The following is a 25730-nucleotide window of genomic DNA, read 5'->3' on the forward strand; positions in this document are numbered from 1 at the left end:
CATTTCAGGGCATATGCTGTCAATCAAACTCTTATCATCAGCTATGTCGAAATCAACTGAAGGAGTTACTTAAAAGGGTTTGCGCCAGCCAGGTAATGGCACAGATGAGCAACCCAAGCAGTGGAACGTGTCAAAAAGGTCATTGCTGCAGGGAAGACAAGCATCGATAATATCTTAGCTGAAGGGTTGGGGCATTCAGATCCAAAGACTTGATATTTGCAGGTACAGCGCCACACTAAATGGCTTCACAGTATTACAATCCACTGAAGTGAGTCAACATGCAGCATTATGTAATCTTTCATGATATTGTATATATCTGCTCTCCAATACTTTCAAGTCATCAAAATGAAGGGCTAGATTACTCAGGGAAACAGTACAAGTGATAGATGGAGGGACCTAACTTATTAAATGTGGGTCATTTTCAGTCTTAAAGGGACTTCATTTAGAATGTAGCAAATAACTAGATCACGCACTCCAGCCATTCAAAGCTATGTTTAATAGTTCAAACATTGCACTCGAGCCAAGAGGAAACAAAGTGGTAAGAAATACCAGTCACATGCAGTGTGTGTTTTTCCAATGGCATTACTGATGTACTTTATGCAGACAGATTTGGGCACAGTCTAGTACCTGCTTTATGCAGGAGCTATGAATGAAAGCTCTGTGGGTTCATGTAAATGAAGAAAAATCTGTAGATGATCACACATTCATTTTTGGATCAAAAACTTTAATGTACAGACAGGATAGTAAGGTGAATAGAAAGTCTCCTCCCTCAGTTTGTTTTGAAATGGATCATTTGTCAATGATTCTCCTCAGGCTCAGCCTAGTTCTACCATCCTCGAGAGGAGAATTCATACTCTGGAGCTTCCAAGGGGTCATCTCTTTGTAAGTCACATTTATTCTATGTGCAACAACACTAAAATAATTATATCATTTCAACAGGAATGTAGTGTAGCAGGAGCCCAATACTGCATTTCCATCACAAAATATTTACTTGCTACAAATAAATTCCTGTAACAGCTTATACCTGGCTCAATCACGCTGAGTTGCATTCAAGAGAATTAGAAAGGAACAAAAGCAAAATACATGAGCCTCGTTGACAATGGGGCACACCATCAGGTGGTTAAACGTGGTCTTATGCACCCAGCCTGCAAGACCACTGGTGCTGAAAGAATGCCTTTCGGCAAAATCCAAGGTAAGGCATGATTTCTTTGCTGAAATGTACTTCAGTTGGAACACCTATGCCTATATGCCGTGGTACAATTGAAAGGTTGTCAAAAGCACACAGGAATGATGGGCAAAGTGGCCTCTAGAAACCCTAAGAAAATTCAATCATGGGGGCAACCTATGAGAGAGAAGTCACATCCATAAAATTGGATGAATGGAATTGGTGAACAGCTGCTTCTGCAATCACAAGCCGGTTCTCTCCCTTGCCAAATGTGCAACAGGACTAGCCTGTGATTTGGAAGAACAGCAGGCAGTTAGGAAAGTAAGGGATGTGGTCACTGTGAGGGTAGGAGCTGCTGGCCAATGATCACGCTGCTTGGTGGTTAAGGATGGATTGAGATTATGTGATCAAGTCAGACATTTCTTCCTTTCTCCCACTTACTGAGTAGTAACCAATTTCAAAATAATCACTTGGCACTGACGTAAGTTATAACCGGTTGATTATTGTTAGACAAGGCTAAGAAGGGAAATGGATTTAAGGTGGATAATAATGTAAAGCTCAGTCATGATCTCAAATGGTAAACTGCCAAGTGGCCTCTTCCACTTTCTACATTTCAAAATCGAAAGGGAGAACTTATGGTGACTTATGGAGGGCCTTCTTTACTGTCTCATTTGCAAGTGCCTGACCAAAAAGGGCAGGTGTTTTCACCAGGTGTCAGAGAGCTGGCAAGGGAAGGTTAAGTGGGTACTAATAAGAGACTAGATACAGCATTACATGTCTCTCCATTTTACAGACCTCTGCCTCCTGGTACTACCTTAAAAGTCAAGTAGGGCCCAGAAGCCCTAGGCTACATGCTTGATCTGCTACCAGAACTAACCATAGCCACATGTAATGTATTGCTTGGTTTCAAATCTAATTGCTACCATAAGATCATGCTATATCAAATTAAAATTAACGTGCCCAAAACCACTTATAAATGAGACTGTTTTGCAGTGGAGTCTGCGTTTTCTGTGTCAGCACGTGCTCCAATAACTGGTAAGCACAATGTAAAACTGACCTAACGGCTTGTGTTCTGGGTTCACCATTGATTGCTGTTTAGAGTGAACAGAGTAAATCATTAACAAGAACAGAGATCTTTTCATTTAACAAGTATTAACGAAACACATTGACAATGGGCAGGAATTTGAGCAGTGAAACTAACAGATATAATCATCTACCAGACATAATGCACATTTCAATCCCTCAATATGAATTGGGTAAATGTTTATTCATACAAAGAACTCGGTTTCCATTTCCTCAACCGAGTATGATCTTTGAAAGCCTCACAGTAACGTTTGGGTTTGAATCTTTTGGTGTGAAGCCATAGTTCCTGTGCCAGCAGGAGCTAAGCTGCATATTAAAGGAAAGTACTCTAGTGCTTTCTCCTGTCTAGGTAGGCCACATTAGTAATTAAGATGGAGACTTGTCATAATAAGGGGATTGGAATATCACATGTACCTCAGAAAAACTTTCCCGATTTCATTGTTGACAATTTTTGCACATGAGAGGAGTATAATGCGAACTGCTACAGGGCAAGGAGTAATAGTAATTTAGAATGAAGATTATTCAGGTTTCCAGTCCATTGTTGTGAAATTTGGGAAAGAAGAGTCTGATGCAAATATTGACGCACAAGCTAAATTGCTTCACACCGGCCTGCCACCAATACTGTAAAATTAATGATTCATTAATATCAGGCTGATTGGCTGTTATGATGCATGTGATGAAGGCCACCAGAATTCAACTTGTAAGGTGGATTGTGCAAGTATTACGTGAATTTCCAACGTTTCTATTGAGACCATCTGTTTCAAGGAAATGCCAGTTACAATGTGGCTGAGAATTATACTATTTGCAGTTACATGTTGGCTCAGACCCAGGGTTTGATTCCACCCTGGGGCAACTGTCTGCATCGGTTTCCCCCAGGCACTCTGGTTTATCCCACAGTCCGAAGACGTGCAGGTTAGGTGGACTGCCCATGCTAAACTGCCCATGGCGTGTAAGCATGTGTAGGCTAGGTGGGTCAGCCATTGAAAATACAAGATTACAGAGATAGGGTGGGGGTGGGTGTGAGATGCTCTTCAGAGGGTTGGTGTAGACTTGATGGGCCAAATGGCCTGCTTTCATACTGTAGGAATTTTAGGGTTCTTTCAAAATTGCTCCAGCACAAAGCCTGTTATTTGTTGCTGCTCGAGTTGGATATTACCAAGCCTACCACAACAAGACTGGTTCCTGACAGTATGATCTTGGTTCAGTTTCTAGCAACTGCGTGCAGGTGATAGTCTCTCTCAGAGCTAGACTGACTCTCCAGTGCACTACCTAGCAAGCTCTGTACTGTCCAAGTTAGCATCCTATGGATGCTTTGAATGGATTGCCCTTCATGAAGGTTAAAAATCTGTTTGAATGGAAAGGATAGTCTCCTCCCACAACCAATGCCAAAAACAGGATGGGCGATGATTCATTTTGGTTCTATTTTTGAGACACTGCAGGCATCGAACAGCCATCACTGTAAATCAAAATCTATGGGGTGGTAAGGCAGCGAATAACTTTATTTTTCCCCTGTTCTTGCTTTAAGCCAGCACTCTGAAGAACAAGAGTATAGGACAATTCCTGGAGAAATACTGACACTATCATATGGTTTGAAGACTCCAGGTATTATAAAATTGGCAATAAATTTCCAAATCTGATTAATTACAAACAAATTTGCACAAAGGAAAATGGCAAGATCCAACTTATCTCATCACACCAACCCCACCCCAAAGGAAGAAAGGCAGTGGCCTAACTGGCATACTTACAACCTATTGCACACTTGAAGAGATACCTTAAACCATTCCATTGTTTTGCCAGTAATATAACTTCCTAATATTTACAACACAGAACAACCCATACAAAAAATAACCTTGCAATATCCTTCAATGAGCCATGTAAAGTATTTACATTACAAAGGCCTGCAAGATGCAGTCTGTATTGCTTCACACGTCAGAATCAGAGTCAGTTCTAAATCTTAGACTGCTAGGAATTTAAAATATACACCTTGAATCAATCAAAACTAAGAATTTTAAGATGCAGTCCATGCCTCTGAAACATTGTGATGGGTTTCCAAGCTGAACTCTGTTGACAGGGAAGAGGAAGCCCAGAATGAAACGGTTCGGAAGTTTTCATGTACCTCTTACAGGGCAGAAAATGCTAACATCAATGTTGACAGTATGGGCATTTAGAAGAGGAGTGGGGGAAATGGGAGATATGTGGCAGGGCAGCTGGTTGATGAAATACATTTCACTTGCTTAATTTTGGACTGAGCTTAACATAGCAAAGACAGAGTTGTCTGACATCATCTTCAGCTTTATTCTTGGATATTTGGTCACTTTGAGTATGATGTTTCTGCACTGTAAACTCTCACTACTGTATGTGTTATTCAGCATCTTATCATTGGTGACAGCTATACCTCGCCCTTCTCATTGCGGATAAGCCGGTTGAATTCTTTTCCTTCTAGACAAAGAAAGTCTTCTCCAGGATGAATGATGCCACACTTTGTGGCAATGGCACGTGCGGTATTAATATTGTCTCCAGTCACCATTCGCACAGTTATACCAGCTCGCTGACACTTCAGAATGGCTTCTGGAACCTGCAACAGGAAAAAAAAGTCAACCTCAGTGACTAGGTACAATCCAATTACTAGTGTAATCTATTGCAGTGCCTCTCCTTTCTAAAGTCAAGTCAAATAGCAACAATTCATTGCTTCCCTCAGCAATTTATTTCCTTACTTTCCATTATCTCATTCTTGTACCACTGTAGTAGTAACCGTTTTCTAGAAGTTAGGATGCTTTTCTGATTATTGCTCAATCTCAAAATCAGTTATGTTCTGAATTTGTAGTTTTAAAATCAAAATAAAGAAGAATCTGAGCATTTAATATCACAGCCTCTATAAACATGCTTGAAAGTTCTCTAAAAATGTATCAATAGGCTGTATTTATACTGAATTAATGAAGGCCTCTATTGTGAAAGCTTTTCTTTTGATCAGTTACAGCAGATGAAACATAAGCAGCGCAAGAAAATAAATTTGTGTGAAACTGGATTCTACTCGTACAAAAACAACAGGCATTTAGAAAACTGGGGAAACTAAATAGTAAATTATTTATTATGCATTTCTTACAAGGATCAAAGAATGAACATTTAACTGTGTCCTGCTCTGACACAAAAAAGGGTCACAGAAATTGTAGAGCATCAAGAATGAAAACTTGACACTTGATACACATTTACTGTCAGACTATTCTCAAGATGCAAAATGGGGCAGATTCTGGATTCAGCCTTAGAAATTGAGGCAACTAAAATATGTGGGGGAGATTTGGGAAGTAGAAAGGAAGGGGGGGTAGATGTGATATGTTTAACAATCCATACTGAGGTCACTCAGGATGTACAGTCGGGAACAGGTTAAATGCAATAAACACTGACGTAAGTTGACATGGAATAATAAAAGCCTTTCAACACAAGCAATAAAATTAGCTGGCAGAGGTGTAATTATTTTCACAAAAAAAATGGAATCAACTGAATGGTTTGTGGTTCTTCAGAAAAGGACTTGTTTATTTATAGATAATAAGCATCTCTAGGCGTACTGCGAACAAGTTGTTCAGCATGTGATTTCAAAGAATTTAAAATAGGAATAGGCTGTTAGACGATATCAGGTATTTGCTGCTATACATTATTTAAAACAGACTGCATTGTTCCATATTATTCATGAGCTATCAACTTCACTAGCACATAATTATACTTGTTCTCAATTTCAATAAACTTGTCCAAAAGAAATCAATCTCAAAATGGTAAACTTGAGAATTGAAACATAACTTTTTTTTTTCCAGCTTAGACAGTATATATTTTCCTCAGGATTCCTCATAGCATTCAACATGATTTTCCTCATCCCCTAATGGACAGCTCAGTTTTGTGACTCTTCTTAAATTTACTCATGGGATGAGAGTGTCATTAGCTAGGATTTATTGCCTTTCCTAAGTGTCCTGAAGTACATGGTGTTGAGCTGCCTTCTTGAACTGCTGCAGTCCCTGAGGTTTATTGACACCCACAGTGCTATCAGGAAGGATTGTGACCTGGTGACAAGTGGCGTTACAGTTTTAAGTTAGGATGATGTACGAGTTGAAGGGGAGCTTGCAGGTGGTAAAGGTCAGGGTTTGGTAGGTGCTGTGGAATAATTCTTGGTGAGTTGCTGCATGGGGTTGCCATGATTGGTGCAGAATGCAGTGGTGGAGAGAATAAATGTTGAAGCTGATGGATGCACAGTAATAAAGCGGGTTGTTTCCCCTAAGCAGTGCTGAGCTTTGAGTGTTGATGGATCTGCACTCATCCAGGCAAATGCACAGTATTACATGACACCACTGACCTGTATGTTAAGAGATACTGGGCAGATCTGGGGAGACAAAGTGAGCTACCTAGCCTTGACTTGCTCTTGTAGCCACATTATTGATGTGGCTGATCCAGTTCAGTTTCTGGTCAACGTTAGCTCCCTAGAATGTTGTCAGTGGGGGATACAGTGTAAAAAATAAAAAGGAGCAGGCCATTCAGCCCATCTGTCATTTGACGTGATTGTGCCTGATCCCGCATCTCAATACCATATCCTTGGACACTTCTAGCCTTTAGAAAATCTATTTCTGTCTTAAATACATTCGTGATTAGGTCTCTAAAGCTTTCAATTTCAATTCCAACCTGTGACATTTCTCATCAAAGACTGACGTGGTCTATCCCATGATCTGAGACTATGATTTTTTCTTAAATCCTCCAGACAATAAAACATCACTTTTGGATCTAGACCGCCCAACCCTGTCAGAATGCCATTTACTCTGATGAAATCTCCTCTCATTCTTCTAAAATAAATGAATACAGGCCCAGTTGGTTCAACCTCTCCTCATATGACAAAGGCTTGGAATGTTTAGTGAAGCTTTGTTGTCCTCCCTGTATGGCTAGTACATGCTTCATTCAGTGAGGGTTGCGCTCAAAACTCCAGGTGTGTTCTCGCTAAGGCCCTGTGCTGCTGTAAATTCATCAGTAATGCCACTGACTATCATGGGGAGATGGTTAGATCCTTCTTGTTGGAGTTGATTATCTGATACTTTCCACATACAAACCCAAGCCTGGATATTGTACAGGTCTTGACTCTTACAGACACAGACGGCTTCAGTATCTGAGAAGTTGTAAATGGTGCTGGACATTGTGCAACTAATAATGACCATCCCACTTCTGACCATGGACGTCACATCACAGATTCAGTAGATGAAGATGATTGGGTCTATGACACTACTGCGAGAAACTCCTTTGGTAAATATCCTGAAGCACCAAGATGATTAACCTCCAACAACCAACCATCTTCGTTTTTGCTAGGTATGACTCCAATCAGTTTTGCTAAATCTCCTCCATGCAACAGTTTGTCAAATGCAACCATGATAGCAAGGACAGTCACTTCACTTCACCTTTGGCTCATACTTCATCAAGGTTGTGAAGTGGGCCAGGGACTTGGTGAATCTGGCAGGATACAAACTGGGCATCACTGAGCAGGTTATAGCTGATCAAATGCCACTCAATAGCTCTTTCAAGGAACCCTGTCACTCTCAGATGGCAGAGTGTGGACTGTTGAGGAATTAATTGGCAGGATGGGATATTTTCCAGGCTTTTCTTGGACAGGACATACCTGGGCAATATTCCATAGTGTGGCAAATGCCTAGTTTGCAGCTGTGCTGCAACAGTTTGGTTGGGACACACAGCTAACGTGAGTCAAGTCTTCAGGTCTATTGCTGTAATACTGTCAGGGTCAATAGTCTAAGTATCAAGTGCCTTGTTTCTTGATGCATGGAGTGAACTGAATTGGCTGATATCTGGTACCTGTAATACTGTGGGCTTCAGAAGGAGGCTAAGATTTATCACTGACTCAGCCAGCTTCAGACAGTTAAACTAACCCTAACCCTGATGAAACAAGGTGTACAGCTGGATGAACACAGCAGGCAAGGCAGCTGAGGAAAGCTGACGTTTCGGGCCTAGACCCTTCTTTAGAAATGGGAGAAGGGAAGGGGGTTTTGAAATAAATAGGGAGGGGGGGGGGGCGGGAGGCAGATAGGAGAAGATAGGTGGAGAGGAGACAGACAAGACAAAGACATGGGGATGGAACCAGTAAAGGTGAGTGTAGGTGGGGATTAGGGAGGGGATAGGTCAGTCCAGGGAGGTCAGACAGGTCAAGGGGGTGGGATGAGAATAGTAGGTAGGAGATGGGGGTGGGGTTTGAGGTGGGAGGAGGGGATAGGTGGAGGAAGGACAAGTTAGGGAGGGGGGGGACAAGCTGGGCTGGTTTTGGGATCCAGTAAGGGGAGGGGAGATTTTGAAGCTTGTGAAGTCCACATGGATATCATTGGACTGCAGGGTTCCCAAGCGAAATATGAGGTGCTGTTCCTACAACCTGCAGGTAGCACTGTTGTGACACTGCAGGAGGTCCAATATGGACGTGTCGTCTGAGGAATGCGAGGGGGAGCTGAAGTGGTTCGCGACTGGGAGGTGCAGTTGTTTAGTGTGAACCGAGGGTAGAGGTTGTGCAAAGTGGCCCCCCCAAGCCTCTGCTTGATTTCCCTGATATAGAGGAAGCCACAACAAGAACAGTGGATTCAGTATACCACATTAGCAGATGTGCAGGTGAACATCATCTTGATGTGGAAAGTCTTCTTGGGGCCTGGGATGGGGGTGAGGGGGTGGTGTAGCACTTCCTGCGGTTGCAGGGAAAAGTGCCGGGTGTGGTGGGGTTGGAGGGGAGTGTGGAGCGGATTTGGGAGTCACAGAGAAAGTCGTCCTTCCGGAAAGCAGATAATGGTGTGTAGGGGAAAAATGTCTTTGGTGGTGGGGTCGGATTGCAGATGGCGGAACTGTCGCAGGATGATGTGTTGGATCCGGAGGTTGGTGCGGTGATACGTGAGGATGAGGGGGATTTGTTTTGGTTGCTATTGCGAGGAGGGGGTGTGAAGGCTCAGTTGCAGGAAATACGGAAGACACGGTCGAGGGCATTCCCAAACACTGAGGGGGGAGGAGTTATGGTCCTTGAAAAACGAGGACATCTAAGACATTCGGGAGTGGAATGCCTCATCCTGGGAGCAGATGCAGTGGAGGCAAAGGAATTGGGAATAAGGGATGGCATTTTTGTAGGAAGGTGGGTGGGACAAGGTGTATTCTAGGTAGCTGTGGGAGTTGGTGGGCTTGAAATGGATATCGGTTTCCAGGTGGTTGCCAGAGATGGAAACAGAACCGTTCCAGGAAGGAGAGAGGGGTATCAGAGATGGTCCAGGTGAACTTAAGGTTGGGGCGGAAGGAGTTGGTGAAGTGGATGAACTGTTCGAGCTCTTCATGGGAGCACGAGGCGTCGCCTATACAGTCATTAATATAGTGGTGGAAGAGGTGGGGTCTAGGGCCAGTGTAGCTACGGAAGATGGATTGTTCGACATCACCTACAAAGAGGCAGGCATAGCTCGGGCCCATGCAGGTACCCATGGCCACCCTCTTTGTCCTCCCTCCCTAACCCTATTGCTTCAGCCTAGTCTTTGGCAATACAGCACTGAGCTCCTTCATCAAAATGGGGTTATATCTGGAGCCTCTTCCTCCCTACCATTGTGTCCTGTGCAAGACAGAGCTTCCTAAAGGCTATTGTTAAATTTGGCTTTGGGCCTGCAATGCGGTGGTGCAAGGGAGAAGTGTGAGAATTGATCAAAGGCAAGAATAGCTTTTGTACATCCATCAGGCAGAAGTGCAACATTAACTGAGGTGGCACTCTTAGCCTTATAGTTTTCACTCGACAGAAATAGAGCATTTTGTCCAACTAGTCCACACGCAGTTAATGTTCCACAGAATCCATCTCCCATGCTCCATCATCTAACCCTATGAAAGCAACCTTCTAATTCTTTCTCCCTCATGTTTTTAAGAGTCTATCCAAGTCACGTCAACTATGTCAGTTAGTACTAAATTCTAGACATTCAAGGCAATTTTTTTCCTACCTGTGTTGACTTTATTAGTGACTGTCTTAAGTTTACTTGCAAGTAGAAATATCTTCTCATATAGAACCTAACACTTCCACTCACCAGGTTTCTCCTGCCTTCACTTTTCCAGAGAAAAGTCCTCCCAGGGTATTAAATATTTACTCAAAATAACTCATTATTGGCTTTAACTTAGTGCAAAAAAGATTTATGGCTAAGAGTGCCTCTACATTTCTTTTAAATATAAAAAAAATTTGGAAATGGTAACAAGGGAGGGGGAAAATTGGTGATGGAGCTAGGGGGAGTTTGCTTCTTCACGGATAACTGCAAAGTTTGAAGACAATTACTTACAGATGGTGGTGGATTGTAATTAATCAGTAAAATGTGGATATCTCAAAGCATAACAGTCAGACAGATCACGTCATGTTGTAATGAAGGGAGGGATCCAGCCTTTTAATCAGAGTCATAGAGCACGGAAACAGACCCTTCGGTCTAACCAGTTCAAGATGACCACGATCCCAAATTAAACATGTTGCATCTGCCTGCACTTGAGAAAATATTTGGAGCGATATGGCCCATGTACATTTCCCCAAATGTCTTTAAACACTAACTGCACCTGCATCCACCAATTCCCCTGGAAGTTCATTCCACACATGAACCACTCTTGGTGTGAGGTTGCCCCTCATGTCATTTTAAATCTTTCTCCTCTCACTTGAAAAATATGTCCCCTAGTTTTGAAATCTCCAAGCCTAGGAAAAAGACAGCCACCATTCATGTTATCTATACATGATTTTATAAACCTCCAAATGGTCACCCCTTAATTGCCTGTGCTCCAGTGAAAGAAGTCCCAGCCTATCCAGCCTCTCCCCATAACTCAAACCCTCCATTCCATGCAACATCCTGGTAAATTTCTTCTAAAACCCCCTCCAGGTTAATAATGGCCTTCCTATAACAGGGAGGCTAGAAATGAACAATGTCCTCCAGAAGTCATTCAATGGTTCTCGATTTCACAGTGAAAGCAACAAAATAGCAATGATAATATACTTTCAAAAATGAAGTTGCTAAAAAGATTTCCTTTAGATTGAACAATTGATTTCCATGCTAATTTCATGCTGTTCAAAAATAGCTAAGAAATGGTAGAAATACAGAAGCATCTGGGTGTGCTAGATACTGGGACAGACCAGATTAGCCATCACACTATTACAAAAATCAAACCTAGATTACAACACTGCAAAATTCCAAAGGAGGATGCAAACTAAAGAAGAAAGTTGCTCATCTTCAGATCGGCTTTGAAAAAAATTGCACAAACTGAGAAAAGGTGACCCCATGCTGCCTCACATCAAATTTAAAAAAGTCTTTGAATAGAACACAGGAGCAGAAAGAGGCCATTCAGTCCTTTGCATTGATCTGATCTGTGTAGAAATCAAGCTGTCAGAAAGTTCTTCCATAAATCAGGAGGGCCACAGCAATTAATGTCAGAAGCCAGTGTCAACAACAAAAGAAAGATGTATACGCCGACTGCCAGGGAGTAGAGAGATAGTTGGCCAGGGTAGGTGATCTAAAATGACTAGGGCAAGAACCTGAATTAAAAACAACAGTGACACCAAAATTTTCTGTTACCTACTTGTAAATAAAAGTAAACTTTTAATGTATTAACCTTGACAAAGCCAAGCACTCCAGAGCAATGATGGTAATTACTGTGTACCAAAAGTCTTTAGGGAAGAAAGGGTTTAGAACATTAATGGCTAGTTGGAGTGACAAGAACAGTAAGCAATAAGGCTACAGATAAAACAGAGAAGAACTATAGAAATGAGCAAAATCCGATATCAGCCTGTAGCTCAAATCAACAGAAAGAACAACATATGGACACTGGGCAGCTTTGCATGTTAAAGAAACAAGAGCAGGGGACCAACTCAAAGCTCACAGAATCCTTTGAACTGTTGCACCCGTTATATTTACAGACTGTTTTCTGCTTTTAGTTGTTGACACCATATACTTTACAACCTAATTAAAGAAATCTGTGTCTGTTCTTCCAAGTTTGTGCCTTCTAAATTTAAATCAAGACTGAAAAGCCTATGATTTGCCACAGTAACACTGGCTGTCAAGCTATTATTTACTGTCCTGTCATTTGGAGTTTTTTTCCCCCTAATTGGAGCATTCCAACGTTGCTGTTCAAGGCTCTTTCAAAGCAAGAAAAAAATCTCAAACTCAAATCAAGATGGCAATTTAAAGTGTAGTTCTATGATCAGGTACCCGCAGCAGGAAACCCAGATTCCTGGAGCAGAGTCCTCTCTGGGAGAGTGCGGAATCTCAAAATGACCACTTTAGCTCTGGCTCTTTCCTGTTCCTTCTTCCAAAGACTCAAATATGCAATTATTTTCCACAATATACTCTTAATGTTGAGTTCATTTTTGACATTGCGTGCCATGCACAAGTTTTAACTATCTTTAGCATTATCTGAACATTCAATGGCTACGGAAACATCAAAACGTAACATTGGGAAGACTGAAACCACTGTTTTTCGTGCATCAAATGCATCCTTCACAAACTTCGCTCTCCAACCACTTCATTCCATCTCAGACAGAGCAAAATTTTTCACATCCTCTGTATCAGATCTGACCCACAAAATGAGGCAACATATCTGCATCATCAATATGAACTCTATAACAGTTCTGCATCAATTCACTTAATGCTGAATTCCTCATTTATACCATTGTTACATCGAGGCTTGACCATTCCAATCTACACCTACTACCCTCCCATGTCTGCCCTCTGCAAACTCGGGATGATCCCGATTCTGTTGTCCCTGTCCTGACACGGCAAAATGCTGTTTAATCAAATTCCAGTGACTATTGACCTATACCATCTCTCGGTCATTCAACGCCTTGATCTAAGTGTCTCATGCTTGTTTTGAAAAAACATAGGCCTCTGTCTGGAGTCTCCTCCAGCCCCACTGACTTCAGAGAATATTTGTGTTCCTCTAATTCTGCCTCTAGAGCATCCTTGATTTTAAAATTACCAGTCAGCATGGCTTCAATTATCCTGGTCCTAGGTTCTGGAATTCTCTCCCTAAACCTTTCCACTTCCTTTTCTTTAAGTTGTCCCTCTTTGGCCAAAGCTCTTTGGTTATATTTTGGGGCTGTGCATCATATTTTGTATTGTACTATAAACCTCTCTGCAAAACACCTTGAGGTGTTTTATTACAACACAGACATCATTTAAAACGTAAGTTATGGCTGCACACAACAGTTACACAAGAGTAGTCTTTCAACAGATGATGATTTAAAGCCAGGATAAGAACAATAGTTACAAATTTTACTAAGCGTGAACAGTATTTAGTAAAAAATTGAACACAATTTATTTATACATTAATGAAAAAGAAAACATGGTGTTACAATTTCAGAGGATCATTTTTCATAGTTGGATAGAAAAAAGACAATAAGTACAATGCTGCATCGCTGATTAGTAGCTAAATAAAGTTACAAAATAAATAGCATAATTTTAATGCAAGGAGGTTTATTTGCAGTTCTCACTACAATTTTGAATGTTAAGACCAGATATTGATGCAGAGAAGTTGAATTGTAGGTATCGAGTCCTTGTGAATACAGTCAATTGTAAACAAAATGTACATAAACATGCAGAAGGGTACCTGTTAAGCATAATCACCTGAAATAAATCCACCCGAACATACTCTCATACAGGAACTGGCACAGCAAAGCATTCTTTTACCATTGAACAGGCAAAAATATATTTTGCAAATTTTCTCATTTCTGCCAGCAGTTGCCGCACATCTCCAGTGGTGCAATATTTAAAATTGCAACTAGACCACGCTGGAAAATTGAAATCACGCTCTCTCTGCATCTTTCCAGGTGACCTGAAGTTATTAAAGTAGCAGAAAAAGCTGCTACTTGCATTCGGAACAGTAGCTTTATTTGACTATCACAGCCCAACAGCTGGTAGAATGAGACAGCAGTGCTGCAGTGATCACTTTTCTGCAAAAATGTCTTTGCTTGACAGGAAAACTATTTACACGGCATGGTTAAAAGATCTGCGAAGCATTTTCTTAAATGAAGGGATCATTAAAGGAAAATACAACTCCATATCAACTCCATACAATCCGACCCCACCACCCAAGACATTTTTCCATCCCCTCCCCTGTCTGCTTTCCGGAGAGACCACTCTCTCCGTGACTCCCTTGTTCGCTCCACACTGCCCTCCAACCCCACCACACCCGGCACCTTCCCCTGCAACCGCAGGAAATGCTACACTTGTCCCCACACCTCCTCCCTCACCCCCATCCCAGGCCCCAAGATGACATTCCACATTAAGCAGAGGTTCACCTGCACATCTGCCAATGTGGTATACTGCATCCATTGTACCCGGTGCGGCTTCCTCTACATTGGGGAAACCAAGCGGAGGCTTGGGGACCGCTTTGCAGAATACCTCCGCTCAGTTTGCAACAAACAACTGCACCTCCCAGTCGCAAACCATTTCCACTCCCCCTCCCATTCTCTTGATGACATGTCCATCATGGGCCTCGTGCACTGCCACAATGATGCCACCCGAAGGTTGCAGGAACAGCAACTCATATTCCGCCTGGGAACCCTGCAGCCATATGGTATCAATGTGGACTTCACCAGTTTCAAAATCTCCCCTTCCCCCACTGCATCCCTAAACCAGCCCAGTTCATCCCCTCCCCCCACTGCACCACACAACCAGCCCAGCTCTTCCCCCCCACCCACTGCATCCCAAAACCAGTCCAACCTGTCTCTGCCTCCCTAACCGGTTCTTCCTCTCACCCATCCCTTCCTCCCACCCCAAGCCGCACCCCCAGCTACCTACTAACCTCATCCCACCTCCTTGACCTGTCCGTCTTCCCTGGACTGACCTATCCCCTCCCTACCTCCCCACCTACACCCTCTCCACCTATCTTCTTTACTCTCCATCTTCGGTCCGCCTCCCCCTCTCTCCCTATTTATTCCAGTTCCCTCCCCCCATCCCCCTCTCTGATGAAGGGTCTAGGCCCGAAACGTCAGCTTTTGTGCTCCTGAGATGCTGCTTGGCCTGCTGTGTTCATCCAGCCTCACATTTTATTATCTTGGAATCTCCAGCATCTGCAGTTCCCATTATCTCTCCATATCAACTCTGATTGGTTGTCCTCATGAAATATCAGATGATTTCCTTCTGGATTCCACATTTGAGTGAGGCTCAACTTACAAAGATATCAAAGTTATCTCAAATTACAACGTTTCCACGGCTTCTGTTTTAATGCACAAAGATTTAAAGATACTGCACCTAAAGAATGGTGATTATTACAAACTGTGTTCATGGATACACCACAAGCTAATTAGACGGTAAAGGAGAGAACTTTACACAATGATCACTACTATTTTTAAAAATTCCCCAAGGTAAAAATGATCACAAAGCAAAATAAAATTAATGATTTTCTGTTGTAAATTTTAAATAGCAACCACAGCATCGAGACAATGCACCACGGCATACAGTTTTCTATATTCCTGTTCTTATAGATGGATTATAAAGCTCCAACATAGGTAGGCCATCCTAACATTAGACAATTGAAATTGACATCAATCCGGTAAACAGGATAAATCAATTGTCTCAGGGCAGCATGGTGGGCATGGGGACAGCACGGTGGCTCAGTGGTTAGCACTGCTGCCTCACAGCGCCAGGAGCCTGGGTTTGATTCCACTCTCGGGCGATTGTCTGTGCGGAGTTTGTACATTCTCCGTGTCTGCGTGGGTTTCCTCCGGGTGCTCCGGTTTCCTTCCACAGTCCAAAGATGTGCTGGTTAGGTGGGTTGGCCATGCTAAATTGCCCGTAGTGTTTGGGGATGTGTAGGTGAGTTATGGGCGGGGCGGGGGGGGGGGGGGGGGGGGTGCGGGCGTGGAATGGGTCTCGGTGGGATGTTCTGATGTTCGATGTGGACTTGTGGACACAGGCCCTAAGCCCAACACTGTAGGGATTCTATGAATTATCAGTTTGAGATTCTCAACTATTTTGGATTCCACAAGGAAAAAAAACTAAAGCTAAGAACTGCAACAAATGTGAACTACTTGACCAGATGCACAATGACAAACATGGGAAGAAATAATTCAGCAGTTAGGAACACCTTTTACCTCCTTTTCAAATCAGAATGTCTGAGACGTTGTGCTTATTTACTCTCTAAAGATCAACATTACCTCTGGTCGCACTGGATCCTCAATTCCCACAACAGTGATGCATGTTAGGTCACTCAGAATCTCATTTTCATTATCCCACTCAGGCTCCTTAACGAAGTCTCTGTACGCCAGGCAGATGGTGCGCAGCCCTTCACAAGCCATTGGTTCGATCACTTTCTTCACCATTTCGTCACGATCTCTTACCTTGAATACTGTTACATCTCCAGTTTTAGTTAGCACTTTAGTACATCTGAAAGATATTTTAAATCATTTGCTTGGATAAGATGCACAAACTTTGGAGTGGGCAGCATCTTTTCAAAGAAAAAAAGGAAATGGCCAAACACAATGATTGAACATGGTACAGTACAGATTCACCAGGTTGAAAGGCCACCTTTGGTATTGTAACAATGCTATGACATCAAATCAATCAAGAACTACAAGGCGTATCTGTGGCTGACTGGGAGCAAGTGAACAACAGGGGTTTATAAATATTATTTTAACACTCGCACACTATGTTTAATTCTATAACAAGCCCTTGGCATTAAACATGAACGAGTGTTTAATTCTGATCTTTCAGCTAGTTGCTGCAGGAAGTCTGCTGAGATGGTAACATTGTTCTCATTAACTCTTTGGTACTAGAGTAGCACGGTGGCTTAGTGGTTACCACTGCTGCCTCACAGCATCAGGGACCTGGGTTCAATTCCACCCTCAGGCGACTGTCTGTGTGAAATTTGCACCTTATCCCCTTGTCTGCATGGGTTTCCTCCAGGTGCTCCAGTTTCATCCCACAGTCTGTACATGTGCAGGTTGGCCAAATTGGCCATGCTAAATTGCCCGCAGTGCGGGCTAGGTGGATTAGCCATGGGAAATGACAGGTTACAGGGATCGGGAGGGGGTTGGGTCTGGGTGAAATGCTCTTTGGACGGGCAGTGTGGATTTGATGGGTCAAATGGCCTGCTTCCATACTGTAGGGATTCTATGAGTCTGGCTGGAGGTGGTTACAAGCACATCTGAACTGGAGACTTCACCATAAAGTCTATTTGTGAGTTGCTAGCAAGAGTCGATTCTTTGAGAGCAAAACATTTGCTTGTGCTACAAGTGACATCCACCTGCTATGGTTTGGTTGGTAAAGTTTGGGTGTCACAGCATGTTGTCTGATGATTAGTCAGGCAATTAGTAAAAATACATCCAGAAGCACAGACTTCTCAACTGGCCCAGCAAGCTTATCTATGGAGACAAGCCCTCCAGGGCAGGGGTTTCCCAGGTTAGCAGATCATTCAAGGTCAACAGGACCCATCCCTATTCTTTAGATTAGGAGGCTAAAGCAAATAAACATTTCTGCCAGAAAGCAAGAAATGCTGGAGTCAAAGATAACAAAGTGTGGAGCTGGAGGAACAGTGCAGGCCAGGCAGTATCAGAGGGACAGGAAAGCTGATGTTTTGGGTCGGGACCCTTCCTCAGAAAAGAAACATTGCTTTTCTTGTTTGCTGTCATGTTGACATGGAACGTGGACAAAGCTGACTGAGATACACAACCAGCCTCGCCCTCTTAAAATCAGATCTCTTGCAGTGCTGACACGGTTGTGAGGGGGGGGGGGGGGGCGTTGGTGAGGAGAAGTTGTGGGGGAGAGGGAGAAGACAGAAAGAATGAATGCCAGGTGTGGGCTGCAGAAAGTGTGTGGATTGGTTGTCGACGGGGGAGCTGTTGAGTGGGAGGGGTGAAAAGGAGTTGGTTGGGGTGTGGGGGAGCTGGGGAAGTATGCATAAGCAAGGTGGCAAACATAATTAGCTGACTAGATCTGAAACACAATACTGAAAAACCACAAACATTGCCACATCCACTATTGTTCAAAAGAGGATTTATCTATCGAATAGGAAGAAATGCCACGGATCTGAAACCTAGCCACTATGAAATTCTAAGCAGGAGGCCACAATATTACATTTGCGATGTGACTGCAGTCAGCATCATCTGCCTTTGTTGGAGCTCTGTGCCATTACTAAACTTAGTTACTTCTTTAAAAACAAAATCACCGAGCCTCAGGAAATCGGATGGAAGCATACTACAATTATGAGAGGCAAAACAGAGACAAATACTAGCGCTAGTTAGCAAGAAGTTTCTCATTTATCAACAACAGTAGAGGCTTGGCATTGGAACACCTGTGAACAACAATTTGGTTATGATTTAATTACACAAATCAACTATCCTCAACATACATCCCTTGCAGGACTCTTGTGGTGCAGTGCAGTGTAGACGTTGAGTCTGGGAGGCCTGGGTTCAAGTCCTACCTGCTCCAGAGTCGCGTAATAACATCTCCGGTTGATACGAAAAAAATCTCCCCAACATACCCAGCTAGATAAAACCTCTAAGCTAATGTTTGCAAACTGCTAATGAAGGAATTTGGTCAATAATTTGCGTAAGATATTCTCCGATGTTTCCTTTGTATAGGGTAGCTATATTTCAAATTGAATCCAAAAGGGGCTACAAAAGTCACTTGAATTAATTCTTTTTTACTGCTGTGAAGGAATAAGCTTTAAAACATTGGTTGTTAAATAAACACTTGCTCTCCCAGCAAAGCATGCTTTCCAAAAATAACTGAATAAAAGTTAAAAGGCATTCATCACCCAACCATAGGTCATATCCATATCTCACCAGTTTAATTTTGGGGCAGAGGCAACAGAGGTTAAAGAAGTTTCAAACTTGGCAGAATTTAATATTCAGACTGGAAGGTAGTTGATCTCCTATGAGATGTATAACTACAAAAGGGTAGACTGTCAACTGCATGGGGGCGATCTCACAGCCTTGACTGACAGCAGTTTGAATTTTGAAGGTGCCCGATTCAAGTCTCTCAATCAAGATAGTTGTGATCATATCACCATGAGCCAGCTGCAGGATTGTGATGAGTTTCTTGGGAGTACAATTCAACATACCTCATGATTTACCAAGTCAAATGCTTCAATCAGACTGAAGGAGGAAGAACTCCTGGTGCCCTCGCTTGCTACACTTGGTCTCAGAGCTGACCAGGGCTGAGGGAGAAGGTTCAGTTACAGCAAATAGGTGATAAAGAGATGGCATTTCAAGAGAGCAGAGATAAAGTCTTACAAAGATGCTCTCAAGTACAGCAGCAGTGACAGTAATAACTAGGAGGGGCATGCTACCAATCCTTCAGAATGGTGACAAAATGCCTCGAGCTACATCATGCTTTGAGTGCAGGTACCTTAATAATGTCAAAAGTGTGATGACAGAGATGGAAAGAAAATAAAGCAAATCCTACATATAGAGAGATCCGTTCTTGTGCCCTGTGTGTCCAAAGATGTAGGTTGAGAATTCCATTAAAACCTATGGCAGAAACTCACTTCCCTATCATCTGCAGAGTGAAGGACAGCTGACAGTTTGTTTTCATAGTTTTCAGTTTGTTAAACTAACCACATTTCCTCTCCTTTTCCACTTGAGAGTACTTTCTGTCCTAATCCTGGCTTCGTCAGACCATCCCCCTAAACAAAGTGCAAGGAGGAAATATCTACAATTTCTCTAGATATATGGACGACAGTAAAGACTTTCACCAGTGAAACGTTGCAATTTTCATTGCAATGCTCTGCTCTACAATCAGCATTACCATCCTCATTTTGCTTTTCATACCTCTTAAAAAAAAATAGCTTTGCTCATGGGTAAACATTGCTTCAGTATAACATTTAATGGAAGTCTAATTCAACCAGCAACTGAAGAAATCAGTCAAATATATACAAAGAAAGGAATCTGTAATCCTAAAAGTGCCTGAGTTCTAAACTTGAATCTTGGCTTGAAAATAGATTGTTCCCAAGATTAGCAATATTGAACCACTTCTTCACAGTTTACTACTTACTCAGATTGAGCTCAGTGAAGAACAGAGAGAAGTAAACTTGAAGGCCAAAAAATATAAATGCCAATTCCCTTAGAACTGAAATAAAAATGGCTTCAAATAAGAGTCATTTTGGCCTGGGAACATTAACCCTTTCTCTCTGCAGCTACCACGTGACTGAATTTCTCCAATGTTCTGTTGGAGACTTTCAGTATCTACAATATTTTCCCTTTTCTTTGGTTTCTAAAAAAAAAAAATGATTGGATAGTGCAGTTTCTAAGATGGAATCTCTGCTTTGATCGTAACAGCATACTGTATCTTTACGACCACTGTACACTGCCCAACCCATTTCTTTCCAAATTTGTACTGTTATGAGCGTCACCAGTATACCATCTTCTTGACAAGTCACACGCTCCAGTTGTAGTTTGAGCAAATTGCCATCTTGTCATTCACTTTGTCCCTCTTTCCTTCTCATTCTCCCCTTGCTTTATCGTTAACAGAATGAAATACAAGGGCAGCATGGTGGCTCAGTGGTTGGCACTGCTGTCTCACAGCGCTCGGGACCCAGGTCCAATTCCGGCCTCTCGTGGCTGTCTGTGTGGAGTCTGCACGTTCTCCCAGTGTCTGCGTGGGTCTCTTCCGGGTGCTCCGGTTTCCTCCCACAGTCCAATGATGTGCGGGTCAGGTGGATTGGTCATGCTAAATTGCCCGTAGTGCTTAGAGATGGGAAATCAGGTGTAGGATAATGAGTCTGGGTGGGATGCTCTTTAGAGGGGTGGTTTGGACTTGCTGGGCTGAATGGCCTGTTTTCACACTAGCAATTCTATGATTCTCTGACTTGCAAGAACCAGAAATTCTTTACGTACTTTCACTGCTGAGCCAAAACTTTTTTAAAAAAAAGCTCTAACCATTTCTCAGACATGAAACCCATTTAACTATCAGTTTCAGCTTCAGAAGGAGGTCACATAACCAGGGGAACACTAAACTGAATAATTCCACTGATGGTCAAACAGTTATTGTTTCGCATTGGTAAGTTTAATGACAGCATTGGCACTCTGGAAATAAAATAATGCCCAAGAATGGAAAAAGTTGTTTTGAATCTATTTTTCTACTTTTCACGGTAACACTAGTATATGGTTTGGAAACAATTCACCAACTATTTTGAGATAAAGACAACAGGAAGGAAAATCTGTATACCCTCTTTAATCTCTGACCGAATTATTGTCCTTCATCATTTTCTGTCAAAACACATTTTAAAAATGACAGGGTTACATAAGCACTCAATTATTCACTTCCACTTGAAAATCTGGAACTAAATATGATAACTAAATGATTTGTGTGTGGGATAAGTCAAATAATCCTTTAATTTAAATATGCTTACGACAGGAATATATGCCATACAGCATCAGAAATCATTGCTGAATGCTCCTGCATACAATTTAATTGCAATCCAATATCCGTTCACAGCAGATTGTGTCTTTTGGTTACACATTGCTTCCCAAGCTTGGAAGATGACGACCCTTTTACTGCCAAATGAAGTTGGAAATTCCCTTTCATTCTCATTCCCATCAATAAAAGTTACATAACTTGACGAATTGCAAAAGAAAGCTAAAAACTCGCTCACTTGCGTAGAAGGATCTCGGAGGCCCCCTTGCTGTACATGCGAAAACTCCCATCAACATTCTTTAGTACAGTGCTCATGGATTTGCGTGCAGAGTTGAAGGTATACACCTTATACAGCTTCTCTTCTGGAATTTCATTGCGTATGGCCTGATAATCTTGCTTCAGATCCAGCACAAAACCAAGCAAAGCGCATTCAGTCTTGTTCCCTACGTGGCGAGGAAGGCCTCCTTCTTTCTCAGGGGGCTAGAGAATGATGGGACAAATCAAAAAAAGGTCAATTACAAAATGTAGTTAACGTTCCCTGTCAATATTAGCCACATGCACTAAGAACACAGCAAAATTTTGCAGAAATCAAGCTGTGCAATGTCTCTATTTATCAATGTGTGCTGTGGAAAGCCATTAATCATTTCTTCCTTTCCAGAAGTATAAACATCTTAACTAAAATATACAACTTCAGTGCAGTGTATATTCAGAGGAAACTTTCCAACGCATCTTTAAACATTCAACCTCTTGGAAAATTAGAAACTGGGCTGATAAAAGGCTTCTGTTTATACTGTGCGCAACAGAAAATTGGACTAGATGCAGATGTTACCACAAAAGGGCATTTTTTTAATGTGAGGAGCAGTTACTGAACTTTGGAAAACATTCAACGTTTCTTAAACACTGATATTCAATTAAACAAGCATGTTTACAGTCATGGCCATTCAGAAATTAAATTGTGACACATCATCTTTCCTAAACCTGGAAAAATGATAGAAACGTGAAGAATTTCTCCCAAATTCTAGCTCACCAGTATTTTGGTAGTATAAGCAGAGTTGATGGCAATTCCATTTACGATCCGTTCCAAAACTTTTGGTAAAAGTGCATCTGGGGCAGGTATTTGCCTGTAGTGCGTTTCTCCAATATATGATTGTACTACAGTCATCCTGTTCATGGTGAGTGTACCCGTTTTATCTGAGCAAATAGCTGTAGCATTGCCCATAGTTTCACAGGCATCCAAGTGTCTGACCAAATTATTGTCCTTCATCATTTTCTGTCAAAACATATTTTAAAATGACAGGGTTACATAAGCACTCAATTATTCACTTCCACTTGAAAATCTGGCACTCAATACGATAACTAAATGACCTGGGTGTGGGATAAGTCAAATATTACAGAGGTAAAAACATCCTCTCACATACCCTGCTCAGCTTTGCAATAATGAGAGGTTTACTTTCCACAACTCAAAAATGATTATAATTCTAAAGTATCATTTGTATTTTTAAAAGTACTAAATTATCACTTTATTATTTAAATTGCCTAATTAAAGCCTTTAGTTATTTTTCTACATTACAGCTATGAAAATCATTGAGTCTTCCTGAAATCTGTTAATGGTATTGTATACATGTAAATTCTTGGACGCAAATAAATGTATTTGAATTGAACGCTTTGAATTATCTGGCATAGACAGTAAATAACATCTTATCACTTCTAAGTATCCTCACTTCTTTCAGTAAACATGATAAAAATTTTAGCCATTCTGACAATCAGCTTATTTTATTGATTAACTGCCTTCTTTCAGATTTCCAGGGCAATTATGAAAGCTATATGTCAGTGAATTCTGCAAACTTGTGCATCAAATCATGTTTGATTCACATTGTGTCAACATTTATTGTATATTTTTACACAATAATTATTTTAACTTTAGATCAAGAGCTAGCTGTTGGATGGCCAGAAGTACATTTACCACTTGTTATATCACTGCAGCAGAACAGCTTTCTACAATTACTGTACCACAGATAAAACAAATGTTTAACATACACAGCCAAGAAATTAAACAAAACTTTTGAAAACATTCTCATGAAACCAAGGACTAACAAATCAGTCTGGTAAACAGACAGCATCATGAAGGACAATAACACAGATGCAGGCACTTCAATTCTACGCTTATCTCTTACAGACACATAATTTAGATGAGGGGAAAAAAGAAAAAGAGTGATGACTGCCAATGGTGATGTGTAGCCAGCTGGCACAGGAAGGTGAACTGTATCCTTGGCTTCTTTTGCTATGCTCTTCTTTCCCGTTACATGCTGAGCAGAATAAATGAGCCAATAGCAATATACACTGTCTGGGGAATTCAAAGGCTGGGATTTGAACCAATATCACCTACTTCACCCAATCACGACATTTTTCAATGAGGAAGGGTCACTAGACCCAAATGATTCACTGACTTCTCGCTACAGATGCTGCCAGGTCTGCTGAGCTTTTCCAGATATTTGTGTTTTAATTCTGTTCTAATTTACAGCATCGTATTTCTTTCAATTTTCATGAAATTTTTCAAACAATTTGAAGCCTGTCAATCACTTAACATGATTTAAGATTACTTTTCTGAACTATTACGAGGAACTTCACTCTGAAGAGCACAACTGACCACGGTATCTTTTACAGACTATGCCAAGTTAACCTTGTTTCTCATCTACATGCATTTCTGAAATTGCCCAAGCACTCTGTAATTGGAGTTTTGAATTTGCAAATGTAAGAGAATGCTTCTGAGCTGTCTTAAATACAATCCAGACTGAAACACCGTTCCTCTTTGTAACACCACACATTTAGACAAAAAACATCAGGGCCATATAACTGTAAATTATACAGCATAATATTACACAGCATATATAATTCTGTAACGTAACCAGATATACTGAAATACATCTCATTGTTATTGTGTTTCAATAGTCGAAGAGATCTAATGAATGACACCATTGTTGAATAATGGATTTGAAGAAGGGAATGTTGGCTTAATGGGTTATGACAATAATCTAACCGCACACAATAGGTAGGTGGAACATGCTCACAAGGCTTCTTTAGAAAATCATTCCAGGGAGGAAAAATTATAATTAAACTAAATTCTAAAGCATCAACAACTCTTCATTTCAAATTAGCCTGTTTCGGACATCTAATCTGAGGGTACTTAAAAATGTCCAAATTTTTTAAACTGTGTATAATGAGCAAGAGAACATACAAAACCTGTAACCAGAGAACAGCACTTAATCAAATGAAATGGCATTTACAAATAAAAAGACATCAACATTACTGTCTAAACTGAAAGACTCATAATAACATCAAGGGAAGTGGGTGTGGTAGGAGGTCAGGGCACAGGAAAATTACTTAAATAACCAAGCTAAAACATCATCGAGCAATGAATTCTAATCTGTTGCATCAATGTTATGCTCAGTTATAAGTGCACAACAAAGCGGTGGCCCTCTTAAACACCAAATTCCTGTAGTTACTGATTTACTTCAGAGCAACTTCACCTCCAGCTTCGATGCACTAATCTCCAATTAAGAGATTGCAACCCACAACAGCTCAGTGGTTCGCACTACTGCCTCACAGCACCAGTGGCCCAGGTTGAGTTCCATTCTCAGGCAACTGTCTGGTAGAGTTTGCACATTTTTCCTGGGTCCGTCGGAGTTTCCACTGGGTGCATGGGTTTCCTCCCATAGTCCAAAGATGTGTAGGTTAGGTGGAGCAGTCATGGGAAATGTAGGGATAAAAGGATAGGGTGGCAGGGTGGTTCTGGGTGGGATGCTCTTTGTAGGGTTGGTGAGGACTTGATGGGCTAAATGGTCTGTTTCCACACTGCAGGGGTTCTATTTAAAAACCCTTGTAACTCTGGCATCACCCCTCCCCCATTCCCTTAAATTCAAGGGACACAAGCTTGAATTGATGTGGCAGACAACTGGTCTAGAAAACCAATGACAAATCTGTCTGGAACATGTAAAACATTATTGGATCCTGCTCTTGTCTGATAAAACCACACACTATTCCAGGATAGTCCTGAAATAATATAACAGCCCCAGTGTTTCATCTCTACTGCAAAATGCCTTCTGAATTCCCCTTTCCCCTCCCCCTCA

General features: G+C 41.6%; 1 protein-coding gene across 6 annotated transcripts in view; it reads right to left on the reverse strand.

Moving 5' to 3' along the window:
* LOC125462795 (plasma membrane calcium-transporting ATPase 1-like) overlaps positions 1–25730 on the reverse strand; it is a 235750-nt gene that overhangs the window by 51767 nt on the left and 158253 nt on the right. For all 6 annotated transcript variants that reach the window (XM_048553178.2, XM_048553176.2, XM_048553177.2 and 3 more), the window contains 4 exons: positions 22631–22873; positions 21842–22083; positions 16404–16632; positions 4644–4823 (listed from right to left, as the gene is read on the reverse strand). In XM_048553178.2, the coding sequence (XP_048409135.1) occupies positions 4644–4823; positions 16404–16632; positions 21842–22083; positions 22631–22873 (894 nt within the window). The remainder of the gene's footprint in view (positions 1–4643; positions 4824–16403; positions 16633–21841; positions 22084–22630; positions 22874–25730) is intronic.

The sequence above is a fragment of the Stegostoma tigrinum genome, chromosome 21 (genome assembly GCF_030684315.1).
Source record: "Stegostoma tigrinum isolate sSteTig4 chromosome 21, sSteTig4.hap1, whole genome shotgun sequence".
Classification (NCBI taxonomy): Eukaryota; Metazoa; Chordata; class Chondrichthyes; order Orectolobiformes; family Stegostomatidae; genus Stegostoma; species Stegostoma tigrinum.